We start from the raw sequence: 20774 nt of genomic DNA, 5'->3' as shown, positions 1-20774 counted from the left end.
GTAATCCACAGTTAAACATACCGCTTCGAACATTTGCATTATTTTAAAGAGTTTACAACTACATAATTTATTTACATAATCAAAATATTCTATATATTTTCTTTAATAAAATTTTTTTATGAGCGTTCAGTTGATTCAGTTTAAAATTAAATCAAATTAAATAAATTAAAAATAAAAATTTTAGTATTTATAAAAATTAAATTGAATCGATTTTAGATAAAAATTAAATCGAATCGATTAATCTAATTCGGTTTGATCGGTTGAATTTTTCATAAAATTTTTTATTTTTATATTTTATTTTTAATATTTTAAAATTTAATTAAAATATTTTAATTTTAATTACATTTAATATTTCTATATTATAAAAAATAATATACTATTATTCATTAATCAATTCGGTTTAATTTAATTTTTCAATTTTAGCTCACCTTTATAATAAAAAAATATAACTAATTATAAAATTAACTTATGAACTATAATTACTCATTAAATATTTAATTATTTAATAGTAATTTAATTTTAAAAAATAATAGTAAAATGGAAAAAAATACTTAAGTCTATATAAAAATAAAAGCGATTCACTAAATAGTTTAATTTTAAAATATAAAAAATAAATCATTATTTATAATCAAATTTAAAAAATTAGATAATAATTTATTTTATTTGGTTTGAAACTCTTAGTCTGTCACACTCTTAATAATATTTTTTTTTGCATAATGGTAAGAAAATTAAACTTTTGCATAAATATCATAAAGAAAACTAATTACTATGAGATAAAAAAAATTTATTTATACCATATCTTTAATTTCAACTGTTAAATGCCATGTCATTACCATCTAAATTAGTATTTTAAATTAATATTTTAATATAATTAAAAAAAATAATTATAAAAAAACATAAACGCCATTGTAAATTTTATTTTTTTTTATAATATTTTTTTGAACTATAGCTATTATTCCATCAAATCGGTTCAATAAATATCGGACTATAATTTAGATTATTAACTCTCTATTTATTAAAGTAATTTAGTACGAATTGGTCGAATTTTAATCAAACCAATAAAATATACGGTTTGAATTTAATTTTTTAAATCAAATCGTTGTGCATTAATTAAAAATTTTTTTTCTGTCAATATGAATTAAATCCATAACCAACACACTCAATAAATTTTTTTAACCATTTGAACCAATTCTTTCAATAAACTTTTACTTAAAATATATATTATACAATGTGATGAAAAAATAAGAAATTATAATTTAAATAATTGAAATTATTAATAATTTTTTTTATTAGTTAAATTAAATTATTAATTTACTTTAATTTTTTTATTTTTTTAAATTAGAAAAATTTAAAGTAAATATTTTATTGGAAGTCTAAAATTATTTTCTAAAATATTTAAATCTTAAATTTTAAGTATAATTTTTTATTAATTATTTATAAATACATATAAAAAATTAATTATAATAAAGTTGAAGTTTTTTGAGCTATTATTTATTTATTTATTTTTATTGAAGAAGAGCCGACCATGTGAGTTAAGAGTTATTCATGGTTGTTTAATGCTGGCAACCATACCCAATTTATCTTTCCATAGGAGCCGTCGAATCCTTGCGTCCTAAAAACTGCAAGTGGGTCATTCTTTGTTATTGAGGTCCCACTCTCCCACTTGTTAGTCTTTGTGGTCTCTGCTTCTGCATCTCTCAACTTTTTCTCAAAACTAAAACCCTCTACGAGAAACCCTTTTCACTTTTCCTATGTGCTTTCTTCTTCCCTGAGGCCAAAGGAAGATCTATTTTTTTCACTATCTGGGTATTGATTTATTATTCTTCAAGGGAGTAAAGCTCATATTTTTGATAGTGCTATCGTCTGTGCGTGCATGCATGCCAGTGTGTTTGAATTCTGTTTCTTTGTGCTATCTTCAAGAGGAGATCGTTATCTTTCAATTCAAGCATCTGGGTATTCTTTCTTGATTTTGGAAAAGCTGCAGTAGTATTGCTTGATATGATTGTGCTGGCCATTGTATTTGGTGGGTTGATTTGGGGGTCCTTTGTGGGAGTGAAGCAGAAGTGGCTTTGTGGATTTGGTTAAACTTTTTGAGATTTCATGCACGGTCCAAGACAATGGAGAGGTTTATCTCCAGATTTTTGTTTCTTTAGCATTGAAAACTTCAACAGCTAAGTGAAGCAACATGAAGAACTTTTTTAAGAAGCTCCATATCACGTCTAATCAATCACATGATGCAGCAGAGGGGTCAAATTCATCAAAGGGCACTAATAAGCCCATTAATCCATCTTCCCCTGATAGGATTTTGCCCTCTAGGTCCCATGAGCATAACCCCTTCTCAGGTATTTCCAGTTGGTTGAATCCTGTTGCCAATAGAAAAAGTCCTAGTCCACCATCATCTTCAAATGTGACAGGAGGAGAGAGGACTGAACCATCTGATTCAATTAGCAGTAATAGTGGTTTGGATTTTGTTTCTGATGCAGCCAGGCGTGAGTCAGGGTCTACGACATCGAGGGATCCTGAAATTGAGGAGGAATATCATATTCAGCTAGCTTTGGAGTTGAGTGCTAGAGAGGATCCTGAGGCAGTTCAGATTGAGGCTGTTAAGCAAATAAGTCTGGGCACTTGTGCTCCTGAGAATACTCCAGCTGAAGTTGTTGCTTATAGATACTGGGTAAGTTTATCTCTTTTATTTTACTTTTCTTATCTTTTCAATGTATGGGTTCTTTCAATCTGAACACTCAGAAATACCCACTTAGAGAACATGTGCTTACCAGTAAATCATTCAGTAACTCCTTTGTGATCTTGCCACTAAGCCTATTCCTATATGATAAAGTGTGTGTGTGATATTTTTTGTGGAAAATGTGCATGGGACATATTCTTTTTGTTGTACTGCTAATGCATTCAACATTGCCAATAAGTTTCTTAAAATTGTGTAGTGTATTGGATGGTTATTCAGCATAATATTAGTTAGGGAAAAGAGTTTGGTTTCACAAAATACAAGGATGGTTTAATTGGGTGTCTTTGAAATAAGGACTAACTAGTGAATTTTCTAAAATTTCAAGGATGTGTTATTAATTCTCCCTATTATTTAAGGAATGGATGGGATTGCTTTTAACATAATAAAGGTACTTGTGCGGAGAAGCAAGATTCAAGTAGTTGGGGAAAAGAAGATAAGGGTAGAGCTGTTGGATTAGAGGTAAATAAGGATTTGATATTTTGCCTGACAGTAGACCATATGATCCTGGATAGAGTTAATTGGAGGAGAAAGATCCATGTAACTAACCTTGATTGGATTGGGACGGAGCTTTGTTGAATTTGGCATTTAGGTAAAGGAATGGAGTTATGCACAAGGCCATTATCATGCTCACTGTTAGGATGTGGCTTGAATTTTGGATATATTTTCATGGATCCAAATTTTGACCCAACAAAAAAGCCTGAGTTGCAACTTGAATGGAATATTTGTAAGTTTGTGGTGGTAATGTAGTTTGGAAAAACCTACAAGGGTTGGGGGCTAGAAAGTTCTAATGTGATTGTATCTTGCTGTTTTCATCATCATGGATTTTTTCTCTAGCATTTTGCCTGTGGAGATAGACTTTATAGTCGAACCACATAAATCTTGTGCCTATTTTTCTTTTTTCTCTATGTTGTGATTGTGTGGCAGTATGTGTACCTTCAACCTTGGATTTGTGTGCTTGTCTAATGCTTACAAGTTGAGTGATCCTTGCTCTTCTACATTTATGTACCTGTAACAAATGAAAACTAGAAAGGATACTGTCAACATATAGGGTCATTCTGTTATTATAAAGTTGCCATTGGTGTTGCTTCATAACATTGATTAGAGCCAGTTGGAAACTAGAAGTAGTGTGGCATAAAGCGCGATCTTAACTATTTACAAAATCTGTACTCAGCCACATTTGAAAGAAAAAAAGCATAAGAAAGGGATTGAGACTATTTATTCTGAGAATTTAGTGAAACATTTCATAAATGATGGTATCTAGCAGAAAAGGAAGAGAAGGATTGGAGGAAGTGGCACATCATAGATGTTATGTGTGAAGCTCTGGCTGTCAGGGTGGGACATTTTTTTGGGTTAAATCATGTCCTATTACCTCATCAACCACTGAAAATTTTGGTGGTATTTGAAATTGGTTCTTTCAAATTAAATTTTATGCTTAAGCTTAATGAGCTCATTGTCAAAAAGTCACACTCACTTTAGTCAGTACTATATGAACTTTATTCAGTTTTTCAATACCTCTTTGGCTGAGTGGTTTATGATTTAATAGTTATTGAATAAAAAAAATGTCCCAAGTTTCATGAATCATTAGAGTACACATTATCAAGAAGACATTTGATTGCCCATTTTTTCATGGAAATTGGAGAAAATGGCTTTGAATAGTGTGGATATAAGAAGGATTTGTACATAGACAAGTATGCATTATTAACGTTCAAAAATTGACCATCTTCTTAACCTGGAACACCCAGCATAGTAACGAAAGCTTTTGTTTTTATTTGTATTTTGGATTTTAATATCTTCTCGCAAAGCTAAAACTACAAGAAGCCCAAAGTCTTTTGGCTTTTGAAGTTTGTATTAAGCACAAAGTTTCAGGGAAGTGAAGGAGCTAACAATATCTTTGTGCTTCAGGTTATTCATTTAGATAATTCTCTTGTGCTAACAGGAAATTTATACAATTACTAAAATAATTCCTTTGTTTGACAGTCTTTTCTGAAAATTTTCTTTCTAACTTGTTTATTTCTTTCTACCATGTTGATTCCTTTCTACCCAATCTCATATCATAAATTTATCCATGCTTCCAGAATTACAATGCTCTTAACTATGATGACAAGATCATGGATGGTTTCTATGACCTGTATGGAATTTTCATGGAGTCCACATCAGAAAGAATGCCTTCACTAGTTGATTTGCAAGGAACACCAGTTTCAGATAATGTCAGCTGGGAAGCAGTACTTGTGAATAGGGTTGCTGATGCTAACTTGTTGAAACTTGAACAGAAGGCACTTGAGATGGCGGTCAAGTTAAGGTCTGAATCTCCAATTTCCACAGATAGAGATTTTGTGCAAAAGCTTGCTGTTTTAGTTTCTGATTACATGGGTGGATCAGTTGGGGATCCTGACAACATCACTAGGGCATGGCGGAGTCTTAGCTACAGTTTGAAAGCAACACTTGGGAGCATGGTTTTGCCACTTGGTTCTCTTACAATTGGATTGGCTCGCCATCGTGCATTAATGTTCAAGGTACTTGTTTTCATGATTCTACATATTTTACTAATCAGAAGCACCTAGTCTAGAATGCTCATATGACATTTATGTGACTGATGCACCTTTTAGAGCCATGCTCGATATTTACAAAATTGGTGTGCTAGAGCATATTTTGTGTACTATCTTTATTTGTAGGAAGCATCACAAACTTGTAGGTACGCAAGCTTTTGCATGTAGAAATTGTCTTATCAAGGTTGCAATCCCACCATGGATGATTCACACAACAGTATATGTAAAATGACCAAATCACAACCTTGATAGGTGATCCCAAGATTATTCACAAACCCCTGGGAACAAAATATAGAGAAAGTTTCAATTTTATTGATATTCTAAACTAAATTAAAGTAGATGAGGGCGACCCTCACTTATAGGCTTACCCTTGAAAATAACTAATAAAGTTACACAGCTTTCCAAATAAAATACATTCTTAGTAAGAATAACCTTCATTAGATTTTTCTATTTGTACGTATAGAAACATCTTAAAATGGGAAGTTAAATATTAATTTCCTACATTATAATAGTTTTAACTTAAAGCCAGTGAACTAAACTAAACTAAAATAAAATAGAAAATTAAAATATCTAATATGCTATTCAGTTTCCTGTCCACTTTTGCATGATGCTATTTGATTTTCAATTCCAAGGTACTTGTCCCAAATTTCACATTGTTTGCCTGTTCCTTGAAAATTCCCCAAACTTTAGCCTTTAGCCTTTAGCCTGTAAGCCATGGTTCTTTTCTGTGCTTGTGAGGCATTTGATTAGCCTCTTTTTATGCATCATCCTCAGAATTGGTTGATCACATGAAGGGCCATTTAGTGATTGGTGAGCTTTATGCTCATGGTATCGACACTCTTCTTGAGGTAATGCAATTGCAAATATATGATATTTTTTAGATTAAAATCAAATTAACTTTTTGATGTATGCTTGCTTGTGATGATAATGCCTTGATTGCGAATATCATTATTTATGCATCTACCAATGACTGCAAGCTTAATAGGTTGCATTCCTAAGAATTCCTTTAAGGTCTACAGAGGGCACCTATATAGAATCATCCAAAGATGAAATGAAGAGGTTTTTAAATTTGTGTCTTTAATGCTCCACATTTACTTAGTAGTTAGTTCCTGTTTGGCTAGCCTATTTAATAATAGAATTTGTTGAGATACTTTCTGTAAATAGCCTAGATTTGTAGTGATTGTATATAATTAGGATATGATTATGTGATATGATTGGGATATGATTAAGGTAATTAATTGATTTTCTTACCTAGTATATATTCTTGTAAGTAGTATATATACCCCAATTGACTTGAGGAGAATTATTAAGCATTTTTCTCTCAAAGCTTCTGCTTTCCTTTTCTTTTTCATCATCGTTTTCATGGTATCAGAGCCAAAAAACTTGGTTCAGTTGTGAGTGGCAGATCTACCACCTTGCTTTGGAGACTTTTTGGAAATCAATTGGTCTCACAACCTAGCCCACCTTTCTCGCCGGCTTTTGATCGACGACCTGGTGAAATGCTGCCTCCAGAACTGCCTCCACGCGCCGTTCAAGCAATCTGTCTCCGGTACACGTGCCGACGCATAAACCGTTCTCTGGCGACCTTTTCACGCTGCCGACCTTTTCACGCCGGCGACCTTTTCACGCCGGCGACCCTTCCTCCAGCATTGCCCGACGTCGGCGACTCCAATCCACTAGATTCGGTCACTTGCCCAGCTCATCTTCACCCATCGCTTGTGAACAGTAGCTTTGGATCTACTGTTAAAAGACACAAATCCTCTTTTTTGGTAGATTCAGATTCAATACCCGTGGCCCAATCAAATATTGCTCATTCTGGTAATTCTTTTGCTTATCTAACCAAGTCTTTACCCGTTGGTTCATGGATTCTCGACTCTGGTACTTCTGATCATATCTCTGATAACCCAATCTTTTCTCTACTCTTGTTTCACTTTCTACACCATCTAAAGTCACATTAGCTAATAGTTCACAAACCAGGTTAAAGGGATCGGTAATGTATATCTCTTCCTTTTATCCCTTGACTAATGTTTTATTTATCCTTGAATGTCCATACAATCTAATCTCTATTAGCAAATTGACTAAAAATCTTCACTGTTCAGTCATTTTTACTGCTGAATCTGTGTTTGTGGAGGATTGAAGTACCGGAAAGATGATTGGAGCAGGATATGAGTCACTTTTCCACTTCTATCTCTCCAACTGCTTTTGTGTCTTCCACCGCTGAACTTATTCATAATCGTTGGGGACATCCAAGTCTGAACAAATTACAAAAATTGGTTCCTAGTCTCTTTTCCTTGCCTTTTTTAGAATGTGAGTCTTGTCAATTTGGGAAGCAAACTTGAGTTTCTTTTCCCAAGTGAGTCAATAATAGGGCCACTTCTATGTTTGACATTGTTCATTCAGATATTTGGGGTTCAAGTCGGGTTAGTATAATTCTGGGATTTCAATATTTTATTACCTTTATTGATCTCATTGCACCTAGCTTCTTCTGATGAAAAATCATTCTAAGTCGTTCTCTATTTTTCAGAAATTTTATGCTGAAATTCATAATCAATTTAGTATTCTTATTAAGATATTGCAAAGTGACAATGCAAGAGAATATTTGTCTTCTTCATTCATTCATTTTTTGTCTACTCAGAGTATTACTCACTAAATTTCTTGTTCTCATACCCTACAACAAAATGGGGTTGTCGAGCGAAAAAATCAGCATTTGATTGAAACAACCCGCACCTTACTCCTACATCACAATGTTCTTTTGTTATTTTAGGGGGAAGCTGTCCTCACTACCTATTACTTGCCTGTTACTTGATTAACCAGATGCATTCCTCTGTTTTGCAGCATCAAAGTCTTTATTCTGTTCTATTTCCTAACGAGAATCTCACCCAGTTGTCTCTGCATATTTTCGGATGTATATGCTTTGTTCATGATCATACTCCTGACAAAGATAAACTTCAGTCCAGATCAATCAAATGTGTCTTTTTTTGGCTATTCATGACTTCAAAAGGTTACAAATGCTATGATTCTACTACCAACATATATTTTATGTCTGCAGATGTCACCTTTTTTGAAACTTGTGCTTACTTTTCTTCTAGTCCAGCACACAAAACCTTTGTTCCTAAAGCTTTGCCTATACCTCCAACTCTTATTTCTATTTTGCCTCAAGTGTGTCCATCTCCTAATTCTATGCAACCTCTTCAGGTCTACATGCGTCGACCTCACCCATCTGCTAATAACAATGACATTTCTCTCCCTAATACAGGTACTTCTAATGACTCATCTCTCGTTCTATCATCACCTACTTCAGTCATGCCTTCAGCAGCAACAACTACTCCTCCTCTTGCTCTTCGAAAAGGTATTTGCTCTTCTCGAAATCCTCATCCCATTTATAATTTTGTGAGTTACCATCCTTTGTCTCCTTCCTATTGTACTTTTGTTTCTGTCGTGTTTGCTGTTTCTATACCAAAGGCAGTTAGAGAAGCATTGGATCATCCTGCTTGGTGTAATGCAATGGTTGAGGAGATGATTGCCCTTCATAATAATGGAACTTAGGAACTAGTATCTTTACCGCCTAGCAAGTCTACTGTTGGTTGTCAATGGATTTATACAGTTAAGGTGGGACCTGATGGCAAAATTGATCGCCTTAAAGCTCGCCTTGTAGTTAAAGGTTACACAGATTTTTGGGCTTGATTACAGTGATACTTTCTCTGCAATAGCCAAAATAGCTTCTGTTTACCTCCTTATCTCAATTAATCACTGGACTAATAATCAATTGCATATTAAAAATGCATTTCTTCATGTTGAGCTCGCCGAAGAAGTCTATATGGAGCAACCTCTAGGGTTTGTTGCTCAAGGGGATCAGGCTTAGTATGTCGTGTTCGATGCTCCTTGTATGCTCCTTGTATGGTCTAAAACAGTCTTGTTAAATTTGGGTCAGGCCTAACTCACCCCAAAAGCTAGCTCAAGGGGGAGGAGTGCCTATAGCCCATATAAAGGGCACATTACCCCTTTCCACAACCGATGTGGGATTCAACACACCCCCTCACGCCCAGAATTTTTACTGGTGCGTGGCACATTTATGGGGCGCCCAACATCGAATTGGGAGGCTCTGATACCATGTTAAATTTGGGCCAGGCCTAACTCACCCCAAAAGCTAGTTCAAGGGGGAGGAGTGCCTATAGCCCATATAAGGGGCACATTACCCCTTTCCACAACCGATGTGGGATTCAACAAGTCTCAAAGAGCATGGTTTGGACGATTCAGCACTGTGGTTCAACAGTTTGGAATCTCTTGAAGTAATTCGCCGAAGAAGTCTATATGGACTATGGAGCAATCTCTAGGGTTTGTTGCTCAGAGGGATCAGGCTTAGTATGTCGTCTTCGACGCTCCCTGTATGGTCTAAAACAGTCTCCAAGAGCATGGTTTGGACGATTTAGCACTGTGGTTCAACAATTTGGAATGTCTCAAAGTAATTCTAATAATTCTGTATTTTTTTGTCATAATGGCGATAGATGTATCTACTTGGTGGTCTACATTGATGATATTGTCATTACAGGAAATGATGATGGAATCTCTCCGCTTAAGTAACATTTGTTCAGTCATTTCCAAACTAAAGATATTGAGAAATTGAAGTATTTCTTGGGGATTGAAATGGCACAGTCTAAAACAGGTATTATAATTTCTCAACGGAAATATGCTTTGGATATATTGGAAAAAATAGGCATGTTAGATTGTAGATATGTGGACACTCGTATGGATCCAAATGTCAAACTTGTTCCTGAATAGGGGGAGCAACTTAAAGATCCTACTAGATAAGCTCAATTATGTCACTATCACGCGATCAGATATTTCCTTTGCTATAAGTGTGGTTAGTCAATTTTTTTTCAAACCCCATACAGTAGTTATTGGGATGCAGTCATTCGCATTCTTAAATATATCAAAGGAGCTCCAGGACAAGGTCTATCTCAAAGGTCACTCACAAATTGTTGGCTATTATGTTGCAGATTGAGCAGGTTTCCCTTCAGATAGACCATCTACTTCAGAATATTGTATTATGATTGGAGGGAATCTTATATTCTGGAAAAATAAAAAACGGGGTGTGGTTGCAAGATCTAATGCAGAAGCAAAATATCGAGCGAACTCATTTGGTTGAAGCAACTCCTTTAGAAATTAAAATATAGCGATACTGACCAAATAAAGCTGATATGTGATAATCAAATTGTCCTCCATATTGTATCAATCCCGTTTTTCATAAGAAGACGAAGCATATAGAGGTGGATTGCCATTTTATTAGGCAAAAGATTGAGTTGGGATGCATTTCTACTAGCCTTGTCAACTCAAATGATCAACTAGCTGATGTTTTCACAAAATCTCTTTGGGGTTCACGAATCGAATATATTTGTAACAAGTTTGGAGCATATGACATGTACGTTACAGCTTGAGTGGGAGTGTTGAGATACTTTTTGTAAATAGTCTAGATTTGCAGTAATTGTGTGTATAATTAGAGATATAATTATGTGATAAGATTGAGATATGATTATGTTATAATTAGGAAATTAATTTATTTTCTTACATAATATATGTTCTTGTAAGTAGTATATATACCCCAATTGACTTGAGGGGAATCATCAAGCACTTTTCTCTCAAAATTTTTGCTTCCCTCTTCTTTTTCATCATCGTTTTCAGAACTTTACTAATGTTTCTATATATGGTCTAATTCAAGTAGTGACTTGGAATTTATTTGTGGTTTAGACACAATATAATATCCACCAGTTCCTAAATATTTGTATTCAACCAACAATATCAATAATTACATTTGAATAGATTGTTGCAGTAGGCACACAGATCTAGTCATACACACAGACACACAATCACAGTATAAGAGATGAAAAAAGAATGAGCACTCAACTACATGGATTGACTGGAAGGCCTATATCCACAGGCAAGACAGATAAAAGTTCACTATGATAAAAAAGAGCAAGATAAAATCTCTCAAATCTGTCAAACCACAACCCCAATGTGTTTTCAGAAATTCTCACGATACTGCCACAAAAGAAAGAAAATACAATATTTATACTGGTCCATACTGCAGGAGGTGTTGCCTTCCGCACCTCCCCCCAACAAGGTCAATGGTGGACTCCATATTTTGCTACCACTGCAACCCTTACAAAAGTATTCTTTCAAGTCACAATGTGAAGTCGGGCACAATTCAATTCCATGAAAACAACATATCCCAATACAAGCGACATAAAATAACAAAGACATCTTACCTTGAGGTAAGACTTTTCTTCTCTCAGAATTGTTGGTTACCAAATCACCTGAAATGTTTACTCTAATGAGTGGCACTGGCAATTGTGATGCCCCGAATATCATTCACTTCCTTTTATGGAAACTAAGAGAAAGACTGAACTTTTGATGAGAAACCCTAGTTTGAGCTATTTGAAACTCATCAGATAAAAACCCAGAGCTTTGCATTGCTGAAGTACTTTCTACCCTTTGAAATTTTGTGGATGAATTGTCTTGCTGAAGCGATGCTGGTATTCTTTTACTTGGAGTTGTCAAGGTCCCTTGTGTTTGTTCATTTTCAGTTTTTAAGAGGTACTCAGAAAATTCTCCCAGAAATAATCACTTGTCATTTCTTCCTGTATGGGTGGAAAGCATGTATTCTGCAGATTTCTTGTTCATACTATTTTAATTATTTGTACTCAACGAATACTTATTGTCAAGTCAGAGATGTAGGTTGATTACTTTCTTGGTGGTTAATGTTGTCAACATCAATTGTTCTTTGCAGCTTCTTTAAGTCATTGAGGCAGATTAGAAAATTTTCAGCAGTTTATCTGCTTGCTTGTGACAAAAATATCCGTAAAGTAGGCAGCTTTCTAGTTTTTACCATGACATTTTGTTATTATTATTTTCTAAACGGATTCGATAGTGGCACTTATTCTTTGAATTAAACTGGGTAGTCAAATGCTTGCCTGATTATCAGAGAAGCCTTAAATTTGCCTTACTCCAGTGTAACTATCTGTTGCTTTATGAGGTTGGTCTCACTTTTTGGGAGACTTCGTCTCTCTCTAATTGCCTTTCTTTCTTGTACCTGTTGCTTTATGTGGTTGTGCAGGTTTTGGTGGATAGTGTGGGTGTACCTTGCCGGCTGGTAAAAGGTCATCAATACACTGGTTCTGATGATGTGGCCATGAATTTCGTAAAGATTGATGATGGAAGGTAATTGCAGTTATAAATTTCTACTTTATTTTATTTTTCTTTTACTGACTAATTCCTTTGTCTTTTTATTTTTTAAAATCAGCTGGATTGTTTAATTTAGTTCACTGTTTGCTCTGCATCAGAACTTGATCTTTCTTGAAAATGTGAGCTGCTATACTCTAATGCTTCTTTTCAATGTTTATTCTCAAACGTTGATTAAGCTATTGGATAATAGTTTTAAGCCAATATTTGTTTATTCTTTGGAAAGGCAACTTCATCAGGTTGTTCAGATCTTGTATGTATAGGTGTCAGTTACGAGGTTTTGTGTGCATTTAATTGTCAAATTTCAGTCATGAGGATCTCAAGATCAGGGAAATTTCATAAAAAAAGTCTTTTTTTGTTCTTTTGGAAACTTCGAATTTTTTACTATTTTGATGGATGACATGGTTTCAGGGAGTACATTGTTGATCTAATGGCAGCTCCTGGCACTCTTATTCCTTCTGATGTAGCTGGATCACATATAGTATATGATGAGTCTTTCTTTTCTTCTAGTCATTTGTCTCAAGCCATTGACTCATCTCATAGAGCTTCTTCTAGTAGTGGAGTAGCTAGTTCATTTGAAGAACATTCAGATGTTGGCACACTGGAGAAGAAATCCAGATTAAGGAATGTCGCTGGTTCCAGAAATCAATCTGATGAAAGGTGTGAATTTCATGAATTTGCAAACATGACCAGGACAATCAAAGGTGAAGAAGAATCAAAGATGATCTTGGATGATTTTAAGAAATGTTCTAATGTAGAGAAGGGGCCGGGGCGGGAGAGTCCTGTAAGGCCTAGTTATCCTTTTACCCATGGAAGATCTCCTTCATGGACTGAAGGTGTTAGCTCTCCTGCTGCTCATAGATTGAAAGTGAAAGATGTTTCACAATACATGATTGATGCCGCCAAAGAAAATCCACAATTAGCTCAGAAACTTCATGATGTATTACTAGAAAGTGGTGTTGTCGCTCCCCCTAGCTTGTTTACTGAAATTTATCATGAGCAGTTAGACGGATCAACTAATGAAGCCAAGTCCCCTGCAGAGGATAAGGATGACTACAAACAGATCAGTGAAGCCAGGCATATGAAAGATCAAGATGATCTCGGTCCTGCTCAATTTTTGCCCCCTCTGCCTCATCAGAGACTGCATTATAAGGCAAGTCCTGTTTCTAACCAACCTGAGCAACTTAAACCTGTTGAAGATTTAAGGTTAAACCATCCTTTTGAGACAATAGATGTCACTAGACAACCTGTGTCATTGCAGTCTGAAGCAACTTCAGCGAGTTGTGCAAAAAATGTTCCTGTTGCTGCAGCAGCCGCTGCTGCAGCTGTTGTTGCATCTTCTATGGTTGTTGCTGTGGCAAAGTCAAGCACTGACTCAAACCTTCCTGTAGCTGCTGCTGCCGCTGCTGCTGCAACAACTGCAGCTGTCAGTAAGCAGTATGAGCAGTGCACAAGAAGTGATGGCGATGCAAAAAGTTCTGGTTATGAGTCACGAGGTAGCAAAGACCATGGAAATGGTGGCCAAGAACGTGGTACTCCAGGGGAAAATTCAGAAGGCCAGAGAATGTCTGATAGATCAGCTGGCAATGATAGCTTGAAATCTGATGCAGGACTAGATGACATCGCAGAGTGTGACATTCCATGGGAGGAAATCACCTTGGGTGAACGCATTGGACTTGGTATTGATGTTTGCACATTCTATCAATTGCAACTCTGCTTATTGTGTTGTACTTAGATATCATTTATTGTTTTTTGCATCCTTTGTTTTGCAGGGTCATATGGAGAGGTATATCGTGGAGATTGGCATGGAACTGTGAGTATTCTCATGTCAATAAAACCTTTTCATCATTTTTGTTCTACGTATGTGCTAAAATGTCAATTAGTGATTCATAAAATGCTTGTTTTTGTGATGACTAACCAACATAAGAATGCCAGAAATCTATCAAGTTTGAACTATTCTCTTCTTTCTAGAGGTGCTGGCACCTGTAACTATGCAGCCCCACCATTAGGTATAGGCTGCTGCACACCACTGCAAAATGAGTGAATCTAACTATGGACAGTTTTGTCTAATTGTTTCAATACAAAATCATTATTGGGGAACATTTTCTTTGGTCAATCATTACATATAGCAGTTGTATTTCATCTTAGAAAATATATTTTGGAAATTATTTCTTTTAAATTCTTAAGGATTCTCTTCAGTTTGGGAATGAGACTTCTTGAAAGCAGGTTCTACTTGGGGAAATGGCCTTCAACAGTGCATTAGTTATTTCTATTAATTAATCATGGATGAAATAGTTCAATTGAATGGATATCTGCTAATAATTCTATCTATTTAATTCAATGTTTTGAGGTAAATTACCATTTTGTTTTTAATAGGAAGTGGCTGTGAAGAGGTTCCTGGACCAAGGTATTTCTGGTGAATCACTTGAAGAATTCAGAAGTGAGGTACAAGCCTACAAGCCCTTCTCTGTTCTTTCCCCCTATTTTAGAGTTACTGATCTTTTTATGTGTCTCTAAGGCAAGTCATGGAAGCATATTCCTGTTTTGCTTGTTGTTAGAGATGCCTTAACCATGTATTAATTTGTAGTTTAAGCAATGTTTTTCTGGGCAACATGCTTCGTGTGCCCCTTTTATTTCTAGACTATATGATGTTGTGAAGCATTCTGGATATCTATTAGCACGGTTGATCTGCTTCTGTAAGTCCCAAGATGGAGGGGCTTAGATTTTAATTATGATAGTTTATCTTCTTGAAACTTAATGCTTATAGCAACAATCTTACAGTTAGAAATTATTGTTAGATGTGCATGTTCTTTCAAAATTTGCACACAACTAAAAAAACTCACTTCTATTTTTGGCTTTGATGCCTTTATGATGGAATATTTTGCTCCCAGTTGTTAGCCCTTTAATCTTTGGTGCAGTGGAATTCTCTCTTAGCTCTGCAGAATGCGGACTGCACTACACTTTACTCAATAAGTAGGCTAATTTTTATTACCTTAGGATTTAGGATTCAACTGTTCATTTGGATGTGCCATCAACTTCACATTTATATGTGTGCTTGGAATATGCAAGTTAATGTACATTGCTTGTCTGGAAGAATCATTATGCAAAGACATCTGTTTCTAAATGTTTTTTTGGCTTGGACAAACATCTTTGATTAAAAGCTTTGGAATAAGATATTCCAAATTTTCACTTCTGAGAGCTGATCGGACAGGTCAATTTAGAATTGTTCACATTTCCTTTTCCTTCAAATATTATGCGTGGCTTTGTTAAACTTCACATTGTGTTTTTACTTGCCTACTTCACATAATGTGGTTAAGTTCTAGCACATCTTATTATGATGTACTTCAATTATGAGAACATTATTGAATTTAGTCAATTTACTTGTGCTTTGAATTGCAAGGTTCGAATCATGAAAAGACTCAGACATCCCAATGTGGTTCTTTTCATGGGAGCGGTAACTCATGCCCCAAATCTTTCCATAGTTACAGAATTTCTTCCCAGGTATGTTGCCACACTGTATAGTCCATTTTAGTTTATTTTTCCCTCAGAACTATATTCTGGGGGCCAAAATGTCAGGAGTTTTTAGTTACCATTCAAAGGAACAATGCAAGATAACTGTGTTCTATAAAGCAGAAGAATCATAATGTCAGTGAATGATTAAAACCTTCCAATAATATAGTTTAATGCAATAGGTAATGCGTATATCTATTATCTGATGTCATTAGTCCATTACAAATTATTTCAGGTTCTTAATTTATAGAATGAATGCTGGAGTAAAATACCTAAAACTTTTCATTGTTGTTATTATTATTTTTCCTAAACATTCAAGAAAAGTTTCATTATTGTTTAACTATATTATATTAGATTTTAGCATCATTTTTTTAAAAGAAAGGACTTGTAGTTCTGTCAAAAAAATTAAATGACTTTACATAATTAGAATAGATTGCTAAATCATAGGGCTAATTGATATTAATTGATTAGGAGAGGATAAGGAGAGAAATTATAAGAGAATGATTTGTTTCCATAACAAGGACTTGTACGCGGTATATAAACATTCTTGTTCAATAGAGAATACACAATTTTCTACTAATCTGTTTTGTTACAGCTTTATTGAAACTTAGATTAAATTTGAATAATTTTGATATAATTTAATACTCCCTCTGTCCCATAATTTTTTTCCCTCTTTCATTTTCTGGTTGTCTCAAAATTATTGTCCACTTTATTTTTTAGACTATACTAACATATAAATTAGACTATAGTAATATATAAATTGACTATTATACCCTATTTAATTATCTCTTATTTCCAAGAAACCTTTTAAAATATCTCTTAGTATTTAGTAAAGTTTAATATATTTAAAACGGGTGTAATTGGAAAGTTAATAAAAAAATTGTATTTCTTAATATATGTGAAAAAGTAAAGTGGACAAAATTTATGGGACGGAGAGAGTAATAGAATCCAGTGATGAAATTAAACTGTGCATGTTAAATCAAAGCAAATTTTCTAACTACCTTTTCCCTAATTTAAGGAATTAGCAATTAATCATATAATTTCAACAGAATGATAAGGAAAATTATTTAAAAAATGAAAAAAATGAGACAACCAACAGATTTTCTGTATTTATTTTATTCTTAGGACTGCAACCAAACATGATATTTTGTTCTGTTAATTTTCTTTTTAGTGTTTTGGACAATGATGCCAAACAGCCCCTAAGGGCTTAATCTACTAAGGATTCTCATAGTAAGTTTCCATATCTGCACATATTTAACGATACATACAGTGGCCTTGAAATCCATTAAATGTTGTATTTTCCTTTGCCTAATTTTCATGTTAATGTCACAATTGAAGGCTGTTACATGTTTTGCAGAGGTAGTTTATATAGATTAATTCACAGGCCCAACAATCAATTAGACGAGCGGAGGCGTTTGAGGATGGCTCTTGATACTGTATGATTTTGTTTTCACGCTTTATTCAAATATTAATTAGCATAACTCTTTCTTTTGAATTGATCTTAGCTTTTAAATTTTACATGATCGAACTTTCAGGCCCGAGGAATGAATTATTTGCACAACTGCACTCCAATGATAGTACATCGTGATTTAAAATCTCCAAATCTTCTAGTTGATAAAAATTGGGTAGTGAAGGTACGCTTTATCTTTTCAGAGAGGTTATTTTTATTCATAGTCACTCAACTTCAATATGAATTTGATTTAGAATTTTTTCTAAAAAAAAGACATTCTTGTAATACAAAATAAGAGTTTAAACATTTATAATTAGCTATAATTAAGGGTTATTAACTTGTTCATTAGGATTTTGTTTAAACTATATTATTAGTTTATAAAAAGTAATTAACTAGATAATAGTAAAGCATAAAACTTAAGTAATTTTAAAGTTGAGTAGCCAAAGGATAAAAATTACCGTTTTCAGAGAGACTCCAAGCACTCTTGATATGGCTTTTTTATACTTTCATTACTTCTCCAATTCTAATCCAGCAATATGTGAAACTTTTTGCTGGTCATTAGGTATCAGATTTTGGGCTCTCACGAATGAAGCACAACACATTTCTCTCTTCAAGGTCAGCTGCAGGGACGGTAAGCTGTGCTAGTATTTGGCCATTCTGTTGTAACTTTGATTTTCAATAATTTTTCTTGGGGTGCAATCATTACTTTGAAGTCTATAATTAGCTATTGTATTGCCCTTCAGGCTGAGTGGATGGCCCCAGAAGTGCTAAGAAATGAACCATCAGATGAAAAGTATGCAATTCTCTTTCCCACTAGATATTCTTAATAAATTCTTCCGGCATCCTTGATAAAATTTTCATAATAATAAGAGATGAGGATCAATATGCAGGTGTGACGTATATAGTTTTGGCGTTATACTATGGGAGCTCTGCACATTGCAGCAACCATGGGGTGGAATGAACCCAATGCAAGTTGTTGGTGCTGTTGGATTTCAACAGCGACGTCTTGAGATTCCAGATGGGATGGATCCAGTCATTGCAGATGTTATTAGGAAGTGCTGGCAAACGTGAGTAATTGATCTGTTAATCTTTTATTGAATATCTGGATTTTTTTTTCTTTTATTTTAATATTGTGGTTTTGCAAAATACTCTTGGTTACCTCACCTTATATGATAATAGGAGCAGCAATTTCTACTTAAGGAATATTTTATGTTTAAGACACTTGAGAGAATTGTTCAATGAAAAATATTTTCTTCTTCAAAGTGAATATTAATCCTAGTTAAGGAAAATAACTTCCTCTTACTTAGAATCTTATCAACACCATTAAATTCTCTATGCATAAATTTATTAATATTCTTTGTTTTTTTACATTGCAATCAAAGAATAGAAACTAAGTTATATTCTTGGGAAATATTTTTTATGGAAACATTTTCTACAGACAAATATTTTCCACATACAAGTTATTTGCTGCAATAAAACGGATCCTTAGTTCCCCTATTTCTTTCCCCACCTCCTCTCTTCCTTCTCGAATTGCCCATGTACTTGTATGTATGGTTATCTGCAGCTGATGTATTTGCCATTGCCCATGTACTTGTATGTATGGTTATCTGCAGCTGATGTAATTGCCAATTCATATCAACTCGAAGGTTGAAACTCCAATTAATTTAGAGCCCGACTGTTAGTGCTTCAGTTTACAGACTTTTACAACTGGCTCCTCTCAAACATAAAATTCTACTTGAAAATTCTAGATGTGCAAGTTTTTTGGAATCTATTAGTCAGTTCATGGCACTATTTCTTTTGTTACCTTCCTTTCATGTCTGATTAATCTCTATTATGAACAAGTTTTATTTTATAATTTACCTTGCAGGTGATTGGACTTTGCTTCTTCTAGCGTGAAGGCTCCCACCCTTTGTTCTGTCATCTTTTTCGATGAATTATCTCCCACCTTTTCAAAACCTAAACACTAATTTCTCCTTAAATTCTGACACATCATGAAACCAGAATGTAGCACAGGATCTTCAAATACTGCATGGCTGCAAAACCCAATTCAAATTTTCTTTCCTCTGCATGAAAGAATGGATATAATTAGCAAAATGCGAGTTGCATAGAGTAGTGGTTATTACATGCTATAGCAAGTTGATTAAGGTTGATGTTTGGTCTGATTTTAAATTGCAGAGATCCAAAATTGAGGCCAACATTTGCAGAGATCATGGCTGCTTTGAAGCCATTACAGAAGCCTATAACAGGTGCACAAGTGCCTAGACGAAGTTCATCTACGAGAGGTGGACATGAGAAAGGCCAAGTGTCGCGCGAAGAAGAAGAGCAGGCCGGATAACGGAACATGTTAGCGACCGAGTGGAACTACAGCTCATTGGATTGCCTGAAAAAATGGAGGCAAGTTATGGATTCTGGAACAATAATGCATATTGAGCTTGCCAAAATAATGTTTGGGACAAGAAATCATGACCCAACATAGACTACAGTTTGAGATGATTGTGATTCTTTTTCAATGTTTTTCCTTGTATAGCCATTCTTAAGGTGTAGTTGTTTGTAAAGAAAATCCATTTGAAATTGTAGTAATCAATGTTTAATGTTTAGATAAATTACTATTACATCTTGTATCAAAATTGACATTTGTCTTTTATTTGTAAAATACGACAATTTAGTTATTTTGACTCCATTAGATTAGAGGTATCTCTGTATAATTTTTCTTTAATTATATTTGAAATGATTAAAATATTTTTAAATATATAATATTATTTAATTATTAAATTTTAGATGTCTTAAAAATAAGTAGGTTAGTTCTTGTATTTTAACTCTATCTGAAAGAAAAATATTATTTTGGTGGAGATTTTTAATTTAATAAACTCAAAATACAAGATTAAATTATTAAATTTTAAAAATAAATAAATCGATGTTATATGACAATCCTTCATGGCCGTCACGTGATAAAATAAAAATTTAATAACTAATTCAAGAAAAGAAAGACCCGAACACTTTAACATCTGAATTTCATCATCCAGATTTACTTTTTTTCTCAATAGAATGAGTCTTGCACACGAAGTTATCTTTACTAGGTACAGTCCAATATATCTCCATTACGTCTGTAGTCGCGGAATTATCAATCCATTAGTTGGCGATATCCCTTATCAAGCAGTCGGTTACATTATCGCTGGATTATCGGAAAATACTATATTTATCTCCACTTTCTTACAGTATAAAAGGAGAAGAATTACAGATGCAAAAGTATGCTATTCTCTTATACTATTCAAGTTCTAAGCACTTCATTACA

The 20774-nt window shown here is 34.1% G+C and overlaps 1 protein-coding gene across 6 annotated transcripts; it reads left to right on the top strand.

The window, feature by feature from the left end:
- Nucleotides 1-1629: 1629 nt before the first annotated feature.
- LOC110618278 (probable serine/threonine-protein kinase SIS8) lies at nucleotides 1630-20151 on the top strand. 6 transcript variants are annotated; one of them, XM_021761425.2, is made up of 14 exons: nucleotides 1638-2342; nucleotides 2484-2674; nucleotides 4816-5253; nucleotides 12398-12501; nucleotides 12934-14201; nucleotides 14295-14335; nucleotides 14899-14967; nucleotides 15923-16023; nucleotides 17390-17468; nucleotides 17568-17666; nucleotides 18045-18113; nucleotides 18226-18275; nucleotides 18373-18549; nucleotides 19658-20151. In XM_021761425.2, the coding sequence occupies exons 1-14, from the start codon at nucleotides 2186-2188 to the stop codon at nucleotides 19815-19817; spliced, it is 3003 nt and encodes a 1000-aa protein (XP_021617117.1). In that variant the 5' UTR covers nucleotides 1638-2185; the 3' UTR covers nucleotides 19818-20151. The 6 variants fall into 6 exon arrangements, 5 of the variants coding, with proteins under 5 accessions (XP_021617118.1, XP_021617115.1, XP_021617117.1 ...); XM_021761424.2 differs by having other exon boundaries at nucleotides 1639-2674; nucleotides 12934-13675; nucleotides 13784-14201; XM_043957871.1 differs by having other exon boundaries at nucleotides 2202-2342; nucleotides 2488-2674.
- The last annotated feature ends 623 nt before the right edge of the window (nucleotides 20152-20774 follow it).

Source organism: Manihot esculenta, chromosome 6, assembly GCF_001659605.2.
Source record: "Manihot esculenta cultivar AM560-2 chromosome 6, M.esculenta_v8, whole genome shotgun sequence".
NCBI classification, from domain to species: Eukaryota; Viridiplantae; Streptophyta; class Magnoliopsida; order Malpighiales; family Euphorbiaceae; genus Manihot; species Manihot esculenta.
This window is presented reverse-complemented; position numbering and strand designations above follow the sequence as displayed.